At 36.6% G+C, this 13,983-nt stretch overlaps 1 protein-coding gene across 1 annotated transcript in view; it reads left to right on the forward strand.

Moving 5' to 3' along the window:
• The window catches only part of parp1 (poly (ADP-ribose) polymerase 1), a 50,499-nt gene that overhangs the window by 18,515 nt on the left and 18,001 nt on the right, over positions 1–13,983 (forward strand). The window contains exons 5-12 of the mRNA XM_077221191.1: positions 3,137–3,218; positions 3,575–3,691; positions 3,874–4,050; positions 4,139–4,307; positions 7,936–8,076; positions 8,604–8,846; positions 9,773–9,838; positions 9,936–10,068. Coding sequence (XP_077077306.1) covers positions 3,137–3,218; positions 3,575–3,691; positions 3,874–4,050; positions 4,139–4,307; positions 7,936–8,076; positions 8,604–8,846; positions 9,773–9,838; positions 9,936–10,068 — 1,128 coding nt within the window. The remainder of the gene's footprint in view (positions 1–3,136; positions 3,219–3,574; positions 3,692–3,873; positions 4,051–4,138; positions 4,308–7,935; positions 8,077–8,603; positions 8,847–9,772; positions 9,839–9,935; positions 10,069–13,983) is intronic.

The following is a 13,983-nucleotide window of genomic DNA, read 5'->3' on the forward strand; positions in this document are numbered from 1 at the left end:
ACTCGATTGTACTATTTTGGAGATCGTTCGGAGCCGAAATTGAAATTGAAATCGAAATTCGATTAATTGCACAGCCCTTATATCCGTCAATAGATCCTCAGAAATATTACACATTGCACCTTTAAAATGATATAAAATGGTCAATCTGATTGCCTTTACTGTGCCTTTGAATGAGGAATTGACCTTCTGAATAAACCATCAGTCGGTAAAGAAATCAAGAACTCCTTTTCATATGTTTGTTAGTGGGGGGAGTAACACTTCACTTTCTGAAATGTTATATCCAGTGTTATGTCTGAAAGTTTTTGATTAGGTCAAAGTAAAACAACAGGTCAGTGAAGTGTAGATGGTAAACAAAAAAACCACAACACACATGCCCCTAACCATTGTTCTTTCATTATTTAACACTTGTTTTTTCCATTTCTTATTTATACACAATACTTGTATTCAGGGCTTGACATTAACACTCGTCAACCCGCCAAATGCGGGTGGATTTCAGCAGTGGCGTGTAACACAGACACTCCTACTAGTAGTGAATTTGCTGGTTCGAATTTTATATAATATACATTTTTAATTGCGCTCTTTTAAAAAGGCATCTGAAATAATAAACAACACAATTTAGTGTTGTCAAAAATGTTGATTTTTCGATACATATCATCAATACTGAAATATCTGACACTCTTCCACGGAATACACAATAGCAGCTGCGTGTTCTCACTCTCTAATCTTTCCGACAGGGAGTTGACACACAAACCCTTCTTTCACTCGTTTCATTTGCGCCGGATTAATATTGTTATTGTTACAGGGCTTGAATTTCGGCATGGGATTGCGTGTATTCAGCATTTTTTTCTCATTCCCGCAGATTTTGTGCTCACTCCTACAGGTGTGTGCACATAAAGATAAGTATATTGGCTAAATAAAACAGTATAATGGGTCCGTGGGTCAGGTCTTAAAGTGACAGACTAATATACCGGCTGCCAAATTATGAGATAATATGAAAAATATCTATATAGCAGTTTTTCCCTATGGTATCAATGTCAAAGTTGTGGCCGGTGAAAATGCTAAGTGGATAGTAACTTTGGAAAACCACTAGCCTCAGTGGCTGGTGAGCAAAAACGTTAATGTCAAGCCCTGCTTGTATTAATATAATAACAAATATATGTTGAAATGTAAATTATTCCTGTGATCCAAAGCTGAATTTTCAGCATCTTTATTCCAGTCTTCAGTCTCATATGATCCTTCAGAAATCATTTTATGCTGATTTGGTGCTTAAGAAACATTTCTTATTGTTATCAATGTTGAAAAAAGTTGTGCTGCTTATTATTTTTATGAAACTGTTAAATTTTTACAGGATAATTTGAATAGAAAGTTTAAAAGAACAATTGATTTGAAAAAGAAATCTTTTGTAACATTATAAAGGTCTTAACTGTCACTTTTGCTGAATAAAAGTACAAGCATAAATTTCAAATAAACAATTTATTATTATATAAACATTAATGTTAAAGTAAAAAAAATTTAGCTTAAAAAATACTTAAAATTTAGCAAAATAATTTTTTTTCAAAACATCTAATTAATAGTAAATATTATTGATGTACATACCAAGTCTCTGTTGTGTATGCTTCGTATTATTGCTTTGAGATGTCACTTGTCGTTTGTTGTTTGCCTATGTTCTGCCAATGTATTTGACGACTTTGGTTCTACTTAGAAATGTTCTATCCATTAGCAAAAGATGCCACATCTATAATAATTTATTTTCTCTCGCTGTGTTGTCTTTCACCTATCACTGTGATATGGGCTTTTATAAGGCTTTCATTCTAATGGGACAAATGCCCCTGTTTGTTTTTCCCACTATCGGTCATCATTATCGCCACCCAATTGAGCGTTATTTACATTATTGAGGGAAAGTAGGCTCAGTGGTGATGTTGAGATCAGCTTGTTTGTCATTAGGTGAATTATTAATGATCGGCATTATGATGGGCACCAGAAAGAGGAACCTGTCTAGACATGACTGTGACTCGGAGGACTGATAATCTTCTAATGAGGTCCACTGATAGATGAGCCGCTACACTAGCTCAGAGGAGACCAAAATCTCTCTGTAGGATTAACTCAAATCCACAAAGTGGAAAAGTTCAACATTCAGATCAGGTGATCAGATCATGGATCAGGGTTTGTTTTTTCAAGTTTACAATGTTGTGGCATAAATTTTGTTAAACATCATCACTGCATAAGAGACACTCAGAGTAAAATTAATAAAAAAGAAAAGTATTTATTCTTGCAAGAATAGGTTCAGTCTAGTACACAGAAGTTACGCTGTGCAAGAGAGTGACCCCAACAGGAAGATATGAGACAGCCTTTACACTCTTTTCAAGGTTCCTCCTCACCCGCTGTACCTTTCACCCACTCAGATAAGGTCCTTACTGCTGTTCAGTTTCTGCTTAAAGACACAAACTGGTACTGAAATAAGCTGGCCAAAATTGACCGTCCCTAAGGTCAGAGGTCCTGTCCCATATGTTCCTGAAACGTCACGCACAAGCACGTTCACACATATACTTTTATACATTGAATAGGTTCTTTCTCTTATGATACCTGTTTGGGATCAATGACTATTAAAATTTCTACTACAATTAAGACTATACTATTTACATCAATATAAAGGAGCAATGTAGCAGTGTAATTTAAGTATTATTTACATATCATTATAGTATTTTATTAATTTTGTTATCTGCTTTTGACATTTTAACTTTTTCTTAATTCTATTTATTTGTATTTTATTTTTTAGCCATTTTAGAACTTCAGCTTAAACATTTTATTTCAGTTAGTTACTTGATTTTTTTATTTTATTTTTTAGGTTTAAGTTTTTAATCTTATTTATATTTTATTTTATTTCAGCTTTAAAATAACAAATGCATTTTGTAATAGTTTTCATAATTAAGAATAGCATCATTAAGCAGAAGTATTTAACTGGTGAATACCTCAGTTGATCATTGAGAATCAAGAAATGTTGTCGGTTGTTTGCAGCGTATTTAAGTAATGACCTTATTTCAAAATGACCACTAGAATTTACGATGTGTTTTACATTGAATTTACATCTGGTCGTCTTTGTTGTTTGTTTTTACAAACGTCTTTTTTTTTCTCTCAGGAAGAGAAAGACAGATGATGTTGATGGAGGAGTCTCTAAGAAACAGAAGAAAGAAGATGAAAAACTGGAGCTGAAACTGAAGGTATGAGATCATCTATAACATGGTATTGATTACTGTGGATAATTTTTACCTATTAACAAATTAATTTACACCAATATAATGTAGAAATTAATTTTGCACATTTAAACTTTCAAACCCCTATTTGTTTTTCTACTCTTAAAATGATTTTATAACTAGTTTAGCATTTTATTATTTGCATTTAGGATTCTTTTTTCCTGCTGTCACTACAGAGCCGTGACACATGATTGAGGCATCTGTAAAAAATGTATTGTAGCGTTGGCTCCCAACATTTAACTTATTGCTCTTTGTTTTTTCTGTAAATATTAGAAAATATATCAGCCTATAAATGCTTTTATCTGGTTCTTGATGTATTCTAGGAGCAAAGTCAGCTGATCTGGGGAATTAAAGACAAGCTAAAGAAGTTTTGCTCCATCAATGACATGAAGGAACTGCTTATTGCTAACAAACAGGAAATTCCCTCTGGGGAGTCAAATGTAAGTGTGCAATACAGAAAAACCATATTGGAATGCTGATTTGACCTGATGCTCGCTGTATGACTGGTAATTTCAATAGCAGCATCAAAAGTCAGATACCAAGTAGCATCTTTGACTATTTTCACTATACCTTTATGACTTTGTTTATCATTTCTTTAATAAAATTTTTATTTGATTCACAGGTTGTGGACCGGCTATCAGATTGCATGGCGTTTGGGTCCCTGAAGCCTTGTGAGACTTGCAAAGGGCAACTTGTGTTTAAGAGTGATGCATACTACTGTACTGGAGACATCTCTGCATGGACCAAGTGTGTATTCAAGACTCAGACACCTGATCGCAAAGACTGGGTCACTCCTGAGGTTAGTAGATCTGTGGTCTTTGAATTTCAGCACGTAGTTCTCCCAATCCAAACATGTCCTGACTCCTGACAATGTTATACTTCCTCAGGAGTTCAGTGACATTCCGTTCCTGAAGAAGTTTAAGTTCAAACGGCAGGACCGTTTGTTTCCCAAAGGCGCTCCTCCTGCGGCCCCCACCCCCTCGTCTGCTACTGTGACCTCAGCCGTCCCGAGCATGTCCACTTCCTCCAGTAACAGCCTCTCAGAGGTGCCTGCAGGTTAGTGAAACCTTGAGAAGTACTGATGCTTATTTAGGGCAGTGTTTCCCAACTGGGGTGCCGTGTAAAAGTCTTTCAAGTTATTTTTTTGTTTTTATGATAAAATGTAAATAAATCAATTAATAAATATTAGGAATATCTAATGTCTGAAATGCCAAATAAGACAGACACATAAATTTAAAAAAATCGATACGCCCCCTCACTGACCTGTCAGCACGTCAACGTCTGTATGCGTAAAGTATATGCGAGTGTTTTATCCTTGACGATGTGTGTGTAGTGCAAAAGAATATGGACAGATTTCTAAAAAGAAAAGTTCCAGATGCTTCTGGGCTGTCAACTTCCTCATGTAACAGCCCAGAGTAGGCCGCTGAGAGCAGCAGTAAGAAGAAGAAAAGAAAATATATCGACAATTACTTGTCATATGGCTTCATCTTTATCGAAGATCCATCATGTCCTCTTCCTCTGTGTCTGGTATGTGGAGACAAATTGTCGAATGAATCAATGGTTTCTAGCAAACTGAAACGGCATCTGACAAATAAATCACCCATCTCTAGTGAGCAAGGATGCAGAATATTTTATTCGACTGAAAATGCAACATGAAAAACAAGAGGAAATTATGATGAAGAGTGCAAAAGTGTCTGAGAAAGCATTAAAGGCAAGCTATCTTGTGGCTGAAATAGTAGCTAATTCAAAAAAACCGCACACGATCGCTGAGACTGTAATCTTACCTACATGCAAAGCCATCGTTAACACCATGCTAGGCCCACAAGCAGTGAAAGAAATATCAAAGGTTCCCCTGTCAAACAACACAATTAGCAAGCGAATGGAAGACATGTCATTTCAGACATTGAAAGTGTGATTTTGGAAAAAATCCGATCCATCTGATCCAGATATTTTCCTTGCAGCTGGATGAGTCGACTGAGATTAGTGAGCACGCACAGCTCCTGGCAAATATTCGATTCGTAGATGGTGACAGTAATAGAGAAACTTTTTTATTTTGTAAATAAATGCCCGACAAAACAACGGGAGAAGAAATATATTGTGTGACAACAGAATATCTTGAACGGGGGGGGGGTTGAATTGGAAGGACTGTCACAGTTTATGCACTGATGGGGCCGCTGCCATGACGGGGAGAACGAAGGGCTTCATTAGCAGAGTGAGATCGCCAAACCCACATGTGAAGCCACTCACTGCTTTTTACATAGGAGGCACTGGTAGAAAAAACGCTCCTGAAGGAACTCTCCGATGTACTGGACAGAGCAGTACGTGTAGTTAATTTTATCAAGGCACGCCCACTGAAGAGCCGTCTATTTTCGATTTTATGAGAGGAAATGGGAGCGGAACATCAGAGCTTGTTATTACATACAGCCGTTCGATGGCTATCACGTGGCAAGGTTTTGGAAGAGTTAAAAACGTTCCTTAATCAGGAGAATTCAGGATATGCTGAGTTAATTGCAGACATGGAATGGTGTTCAAAACTTGCATATCTCGCCGATGTTTTTAAGCATCTCAATGACCTGAACACAAAAATGCAAGGCAAAGATGAAAATATTCTCACTTCTACCGACAAATTGCAAAGCTTCAGGTCCAAGCTCACCCTCTGGCGTTCTTTTGTTGAAAAGGTCCAACTTGATATGTTTCCCTTGTGCAATGCACACTCAAACAGCAAACTCATTGGGCTTATCACCCAGCATCTGAAAGTCCTTGAGGAGAGGTTCAACTTTTATTTTCCAGTTGAGACTTATGCTGAGTTTGACTGGGTCCTTGATCCTTGGAGTTCATCAGGACTGGAAAGTTCAAAAGGCATGCCACTGCAAGTACAAGAACAAATTGCAGACCTAAGGGAAGATCGCCACAAAATTTAGCAACTTTTCTAAGGGTGCCATGACTAAAAAAAGGTTGGGAAACACTGATTTAGGGGATCAGTATGGGTCAACAGCGGATGCCCACACAAATAATGAAAGCTTATCAGATGTAAGCAAAATTATTTTTGTATTTTTTATAGGTTATTGTAGTATGTTTTGAGATAGCTTTGACTATTTTCAGCTGTCATTTCATTTCAGTGTAATTAATAATTTTAAGTGCTTTTTTTCATTTTTTTAAAATTGTTTATATTCTAATTTAGCATTATTTTAATTCAGTTTTAGTCATTTTAATACCAGAGTTATTATAGTTAACTAAAACTAAACCATAACCTTTGTTACTTTAATTAAAATATAACTTTTAGAAATTAAACTTATTTTATTTCAGCTAGTTGCAAAGGCAAAATTCCTGGTTTTCATTTAGTTTAACTTGATGTACTAAAATAACTGAAACTAAAAAAAAATGAATAAAAACAGTTAAGACATATTTAATAAAATAAAAATCTTCAAATAAAAATTCAAAATAATAATTTAACTAGTATATCGATGATACTAAAATAACATGTTTTAGTAAATTAACTTAAACAAAAATTAGAAATGCTGCCTTGGCAACTAACTGAAGTTTTATTTCAGTTAATGATAAATATTTTCATTTGTCAATAATACTGACAAATATTGCTGAAATTAAATGAAAGCTACATTAATTTTGTTGTTTACTTAAAGGGACAGTTCATGCAACAATGAAAGTTTTATTCACATCTTGATGCATATAAAACATGTGGATGGAAGCCTGGCCACCCGCGGCGCTACCATTGGGCCCCGGGCCCGCCCATTTTGACCCAGGCCTATAGTGAGTAGTGAGTGATTTTCATTCTAGCAGTTCATCCAATAAGCAGCCCGAGGAAAGCTTTGAGTGAAAGCTTCTCAACCAATCAGCGGCTTCTACCCCACGTGTGACTTAAGGGGGTCGCACACCAAACGAGAAGCGCAGCGCCGCGTCTTTAAAATTCGAACACTTTATTCTCTATAAGTGTACCAGCGACGCCATTTGTCGTCTGTCTGCGGCGCCCAGCAGTGGCTCAGGACCTTGTTCAAAATCCTGCCGCGCCACAGAGCGCCATTTGTTTTATATTAAATTTAAATGTATTTGTCTCAAATCGTTGTTAATGTATATACTGACTTAAACCCTGTGCTGCAATATACATTTAGTTTTATATTCATTTACAGAAATCCGCTGCTTGAATGAAAATTGCTGATGTTATCGGATTTTCAGCTGATATTCTCAATTCATTCAGTTAAGGGACGATCTGAGGTAAAGTGTTCAGACTGCAAAGTCAGCAACGATTGTATTTAATTGTACAGTACAATCATAACATAGTACAGACATTATCTTAATTCCATAATGTCCTTAAACATAACAGTATTGCTGGCCATAAACTGAGAAAGTGTGCAATACCTCGAGTTGTCCAGTGCTGCAGAAAAGTGCTGAAACGCAGATGAAAGGGAACCCGTTTTTTTTGTTGCTTATTTTAACTGGCCCATCCAGTTTTCTGGAGGCCCACCTACAATCAAATTCCTGGCGCCGCTACTGAGCCTGGGTGATCTGAAAATGGCCAGATATTGGACAATCTGCTTCAGTCTATCACTTGTATTATTTAATATTCTCTCAGGAACTGATAATTTGGCAAGCAGGTTGTTAAGGATTGCTCTGCTCTTTAAAATTTTCTATAAACTAAGAATGTTTTTTGTCTAAATGTATTCTCTAGATAAGCCTCTGACAGGACTGAAGCTGCTGGCCGTGGGAAAACTAAGCAAGAACAAAGATGAGCTGAAAAATGCAGTGGAAGAACTGGGAGGAAAAATCACAGGCACCGCCAACAAATCTGCTCTCTGCCTCAGCAGCAAGAGTGAGTGATGCTCTGTAACTCTTTACAAACTCTAGTGAGCTTCCTTGCTAAATAGACTAATTGTGTGTTTAGCTGGTTTGCACTGATTAAATTAAGTAATGCCCAATACACTCTTAAAAATAAAGATTCTTTAATAGTGGCATTGATGGTTCCATGAAGAATGCTTTAACATCCATGGAACCTTGGCACTGGACAAAAGATTCTTTATATTATTTAAATGTTCTTTACACTTTTAAGAACTGTTCACTAAAAGGTTCTTTGGAGAACCAAAAATGGTTCTTCTATGGCTATGCTGAAAAAAAAAACCCTTTTGGAACCTTTACTTTTAAGAGTCTGTAATATAAAATGAGGTGTGTGTGTTAACTAGGTGTCCTATATAGGCCAGTATGTTCTCACAGGAATAGGCGATCTGCTTCTACTTGCCAATTAATAAATTTGTCCCTTATGATTTTTCGCCAGCTTATTTATTTTTTGGCTTGTCACTTCGAAACTCCTTAATAACCCTCTCTGTTCTTCTTGCGTCTCAGAGGAGATAGAAAAAATGAGTAAGAAGATGGAGGAGGTGAGGGACGCAGGTGTGCGTGTGGTGGCAGAGGACTTCCTCACTGACATCAAGGAGTCCGGCAAGGCCCTCCAGGAGCTCATCTCCCTGCACAGCATCTCCCCTTGGGGTGCTGAAGTTAAAGTCGAGGCACAGGCTGCAACCGCGGCCTCCAAATCCACTGGAGCTCATTCCTCAAAGAGTACCGGCAGAGTCAAAGAGGAAAAAGGTTAGAGAGATGTTTTATTTTATTGTATTTAAATTTTTCTGTAACTCTTCTTATGAAGCATTTTTTTTTTTGCATGAGATTTTATTTTTATTGATTATTTATATTTGCAAAGCATTTAACTTCAATTGTATAAAATATTTGAGATTGAAACAAAATATGGAAATTATTTTGGGGGGGGGGGTTGATTGGGTAAAACACTTTAAGCTTTGATATTAATATTATTTTATTAAAATGTACAGTATATTAAATATATATGAAATGTTATATAATTATTTAATATATTATAATCATTCTATATTAAATGAAAATATTTAAGTTTATTATTATTATTTATAATATATAATATTAGTAATTTTCAATTATTAAACCATGGACATTCATTAAGAAATAAACAGGGTTTCTTTCAATTAGAATTTATTGTAGTTGTGTTCTAGGGTTGTTTTAGCCTGGCTCCGCCCTCCTACATACTTCCGCTCAATTTTCATTTTCCTTCAGTACCTCGTCTGGGCTTGTGGTATATTCGCAGGGTTTTTCCGGCCAATTTTTTACCAGTCCAATCAGCGAACAGAGGGAGTGGCTGAGAATGATGACGTTGAGGTCTTGCGCTAGTTTAGTCACGACCAAACGTTTGCGATTGGTTATGGCCGATCGAGAGTGGCTCTGGGCAGATCCAATAGTTTTAAACTTCAACAGAGTACCTGCCTTCAAGGAAGTTAACGCTTGTCAATGGGGAGTAGCCAGACTCTCTGTACAAATTAAATGTATGAGAGTGTGATAGGACCAGGCTAGGGTTGTTAAGCATTTTTTATTTTTGAAATCCGCATATACATGCATAAATGCACTTTCAGACAGATTTCAGAAACACGCCTACATGATATTTAACTATAATAATTATTTTTGCTGAATAATACTTTTTATTTCTCCAGGTGAAAGCAAATCAAAGAAAATGAAACTGACAGTGAAAGGAGGGGCAGCCGTAGATCCTGCCTCAGGTTAGAGTCCTTTTTCCCATAACTCATTCAAAGTCAATATACTATATTTTGATATATATTGATTGTGAAATGCCTTATTCATGATTGAATTGCTCAGGTCTGGAAGACTGTGCTCACGTTCTGGATCAGAATGGAAAGATTTACAGTGCCACTCTGGGTCTCGTGGACATTGTTAGAGGGACAAATTCATACTACAAATTACAGCTGCTGGAGGATGATGTCCAGAAACGGTGAGCCTTACACATTTTTGTGATTTACTATGGATTACTGTTATAAAAACATAATTTCATCTCAAACACAGTACTATTTAGTACATCTTTATACAGGCAATTAAAACAAATAGTAATTTATAGTAATTAACAGCCGCATTTTTATCCAACACCTGCTACAAAACCTTAAACCTGATTTAAACCTATGGTACAATAAATGTAGATTCATCAATGCAAGCATTTTGTATTGTGCACTTGTTATGAGGGAAATACCTTGTAATTATTTTATACAGGGATTAAAGTTCTCTGTCGCTACAACATATTTCTGTTAATTGCAGAGTCTACGACGTATTTCTGTCAATATCTGGGTTCCCACTTGTCCTTATGTCTTAAATTCACTTTTCATAATTTGAAGGCCGTAAATATGCTTACGTTTTTCAAATAGTGTAATAAATGTCTTAATTTTAGTTTGAATAGGTCTTATATTAAGGAAGGACGAGGTGTATTCACCCTGCTGAGGGGGATGTGATCAAAGCCTGGAGTGGAGCTAAAGCACGTTCTTCTCTCCACTCTAAGCGTTCTGTTATCAATCCGCTCCCGATCCACTCCGAATTTTCAATTCCCGCTCACGGAAAAACTGCTCAGTGTTCACTCCATTTGAAAAGCTATTCTAATATGTTTATTTTTTTATATCATGAACGTCTGAATTTATAATACTATATGTAACGGTATGGAAAGTATTCTACACGTTTAATAAATATAATTACACAAAAATGTCCAACTGTAGTAGGCTATATATCATCATGCCTGTGAAGTACCTACTATGTATGAGCTGAGTTTCAGTTCATTTATGAGACGCACTCCAGTCCACGTGCAATATCTTGTTGGTGCCTCCATGTCCTGATTATATTGTCTGCTATATTTGCTTCTCATTTATTAAATCTAGGCAATTGGTTGATGAAACATCGATTACAATTAAGATATAATTTATACAAAACGAAATTCACTTTAAAGAAAGGCTTTGTACAATACAAAACATAATGAAGTGGTCAAAATCATGTCTGACGATTAGGATCATATATCTGGAGACATATGGAGTATATGTCTCCCGATATATGATCCTATCTTGCTCATGCCCAGGGCTTTACCCACCATAGAGGTCCTAATAAGTAGTGGTCGACCGATATGGGTTTTTTGATGGCCGATGCCGATATCTTAGAGAGCAGGGAGGCCGATATAAAGCCGATATTTATATATCAAACATATATATATATATATACACACACACACACACACACACACATAATATATATACACACACACTTTATATTTATAAAAATCAATATTTAATAAATTAGATAAATTTAATAAATATTTAAACATATTTAAAATAAATATACTTAGGCCCTATACTTTAGATGGCAACTTCTTGACTCTGCAATCCTATTACAGTATTTTTCACAAATAAAGTAATTGTTTAAAAATATATGAATATGTGAATAAAAAGGAAATATGTGAATTAATTTTTTTACTTTGACTTTTGACAAGGTAACGCTAATTTTTCATACAGCACACAGTGAAAACGACATGAATATGACACAGTGGGCAACTGGATATAGCACAGGATATTTTAAAATGGAAGGATTTAAAGTTTTTCGATCGCGTCTCCTGTGAAGCTGATCTTCTGTTCACATTTACTCACTTCGCACGGACCGTCACTCGCAGGAACACGTTTATGCAGGCTACAAATGCACACTTCACAACATATCACAGCTGGATTCGATTAAATCTGCAATGTTTATGAAATTAAATGTTTATTAGATATTCAGAGATTTGTTTAAATTATGTAGATGCGCATTTGCTGAATGTTGACGGTAAATGAGAAAGTATTTTAGCATGATTGTTTGCCTTTTTGGTTACAAATAATATAAAAGCAAACGCATTACTTTTTCGCATACCATTTACTTTCTTTGATTACCAGTTCTGTAGCCACCGGTTCTGTCTAACAAAGTATTAGATATGACTGACAGAGAGACGGAGAATGTGAGCGAGCGCTGTGTGATAGTGATGTGTCGTTCATGAACGATTCGTTCATTTTGAACGAATCTTTAATATGACTCGGGACTACCGAGTTGTCTCAGAGAGTGATTCGTTCATTTTGTGTCAACCGCGCATGCCCATTGCGCAACATATGGGTTCTGAATCTGTACTGGAAACAGAAATGATTAGTTCATCTCTCTCGAGTCTTCGGGTTCGGGACGGGTCCGAGTCTTTCATTCTTCCTGTCAGTCCATAGAGGCTATGCTGTCAATACCGGAAAGAGAATTGATTAGTTCATATTTCGAGTCTCGAGTTCGGGTTCGGCCGGGTCCGAGTCTTTCGTTCTTCCTGTCAGTCCAATAGAGGCTATGCTGTCAATACCGGAAAGAGAAATGATTAGTTCATTTTTTCGAGTCTTCGGGTTTGAGTCCTTCGTTCTTTTGTCACGTGACTTGTCACCGTATTGAATAGCCTACTAATTTACAACCTTTTTACAAACAGGCACATAGTTAAGGTATTAAATATGATAGTACTTAATTAATGTATAATATATAATAAAACATACCACAGATGTACAAGAAACATTTAGAAAAGAGAAGGACAGGGACAATATAAGATGGAACTTTTATTTTACAGATAATGTTTTGCACATATTTTGTATTTTAATTCCTAAATATAAAACAATATACATTCAGATGCTGTCAATAATACGAATATAATGTTGTATTTGATGCGAGATAACAGCGGTCACGTGACAAAAGAACAAAGGATTTAAAACCCGAACTCGAGACTCGAAGAAAATGAACTAATCATTTCTCTGTCCGGTACTTACAGCATAGCCTCTATGGACTGACATGAAGAACTCGAGACTCGAACCCGAACTCGAGACTCGAGAGATGAACTAATCATTTCTCTTTCCGCTACTGACAGCATAGTCTCTATGGACTGACAGGAAGAACGAAAGACTCGAACCCGAACTCGAGACTCGAGAGATGAACTAATCATTTCTCTTTCCGCTACTGACAGCATAGTCTCTATGGACTGACAGGAAGAACGAAAGACTCGAACCCGAACTCGAGACTCGAGAGATGAACTAATCATTTCTCTTTCCGCTACTGACAGCATAGTCTCTATGGACTGACAGGAAGAACGAAAGACTCGAACCCGAACTCGAGACTCGAAAGATGAACTAATCATTTCTATTTCCGGCCCTGCTGCATCACACACACGGCACGGTCAGCCCAGCTGACAGATCCGAGTCAGACACTGGCGAGTCGACAGCTAATGTCTCGAGACACGAGAGGAGAACTAACCTGATAAATATGAAGTTGCAAAGGAAAGAAGGTCTCGGATCAGGAGGTGAGGTGAACTAACAGAATCAGACTGCAATAGCCTGAACTTAAGACCCAACAACTAATCAATTAATAAAACATGTCGGTTTCTTATAATTTGGCTTTGGCTGCATTACCCTATAGTTTATTTTTATTCTTTTTACAAATGTAATCAACGTTTTCGTAAGTACTAGATGTGTTGGGATATTTAACATGCCATTTTAATTATATTATGCTGAAATGAACGAAATGACTCGAAAAAAGATTCGTTCTTTTTGCTGAACGAGACTCAAAGATCCGAGTCAGTAAAATGATCCGAACTTCCCACTACTACTGTGTGATCAGATTCAGGCGCTGCCGTTCACTTCTCAGGTGCTGGTGTTCTCAATGCCGCCCGTCAAAATAAAAGTCTGCAGCGCCGTCAAAATAAAAGTCCCGCTTCCAACACATAGCCCAATCAGAAAAACTTATCAGCCGATGCCGATATTTTTAAAAAGCCATATCTCGGCCGTGGCGATATATCGGTCGACCCCTACTAATAAGTGCATATAATGAAGGTTGTAAA

The sequence above is a fragment of the Siphateles boraxobius genome, unplaced genomic scaffold (genome assembly GCF_051911475.1).
Source record: "Siphateles boraxobius isolate OS27281-9 unplaced genomic scaffold, OSU_SipBor_1 8, whole genome shotgun sequence".
Taxonomy (NCBI): domain Eukaryota; kingdom Metazoa; phylum Chordata; class Actinopteri; order Cypriniformes; family Leuciscidae; genus Siphateles; species Siphateles boraxobius.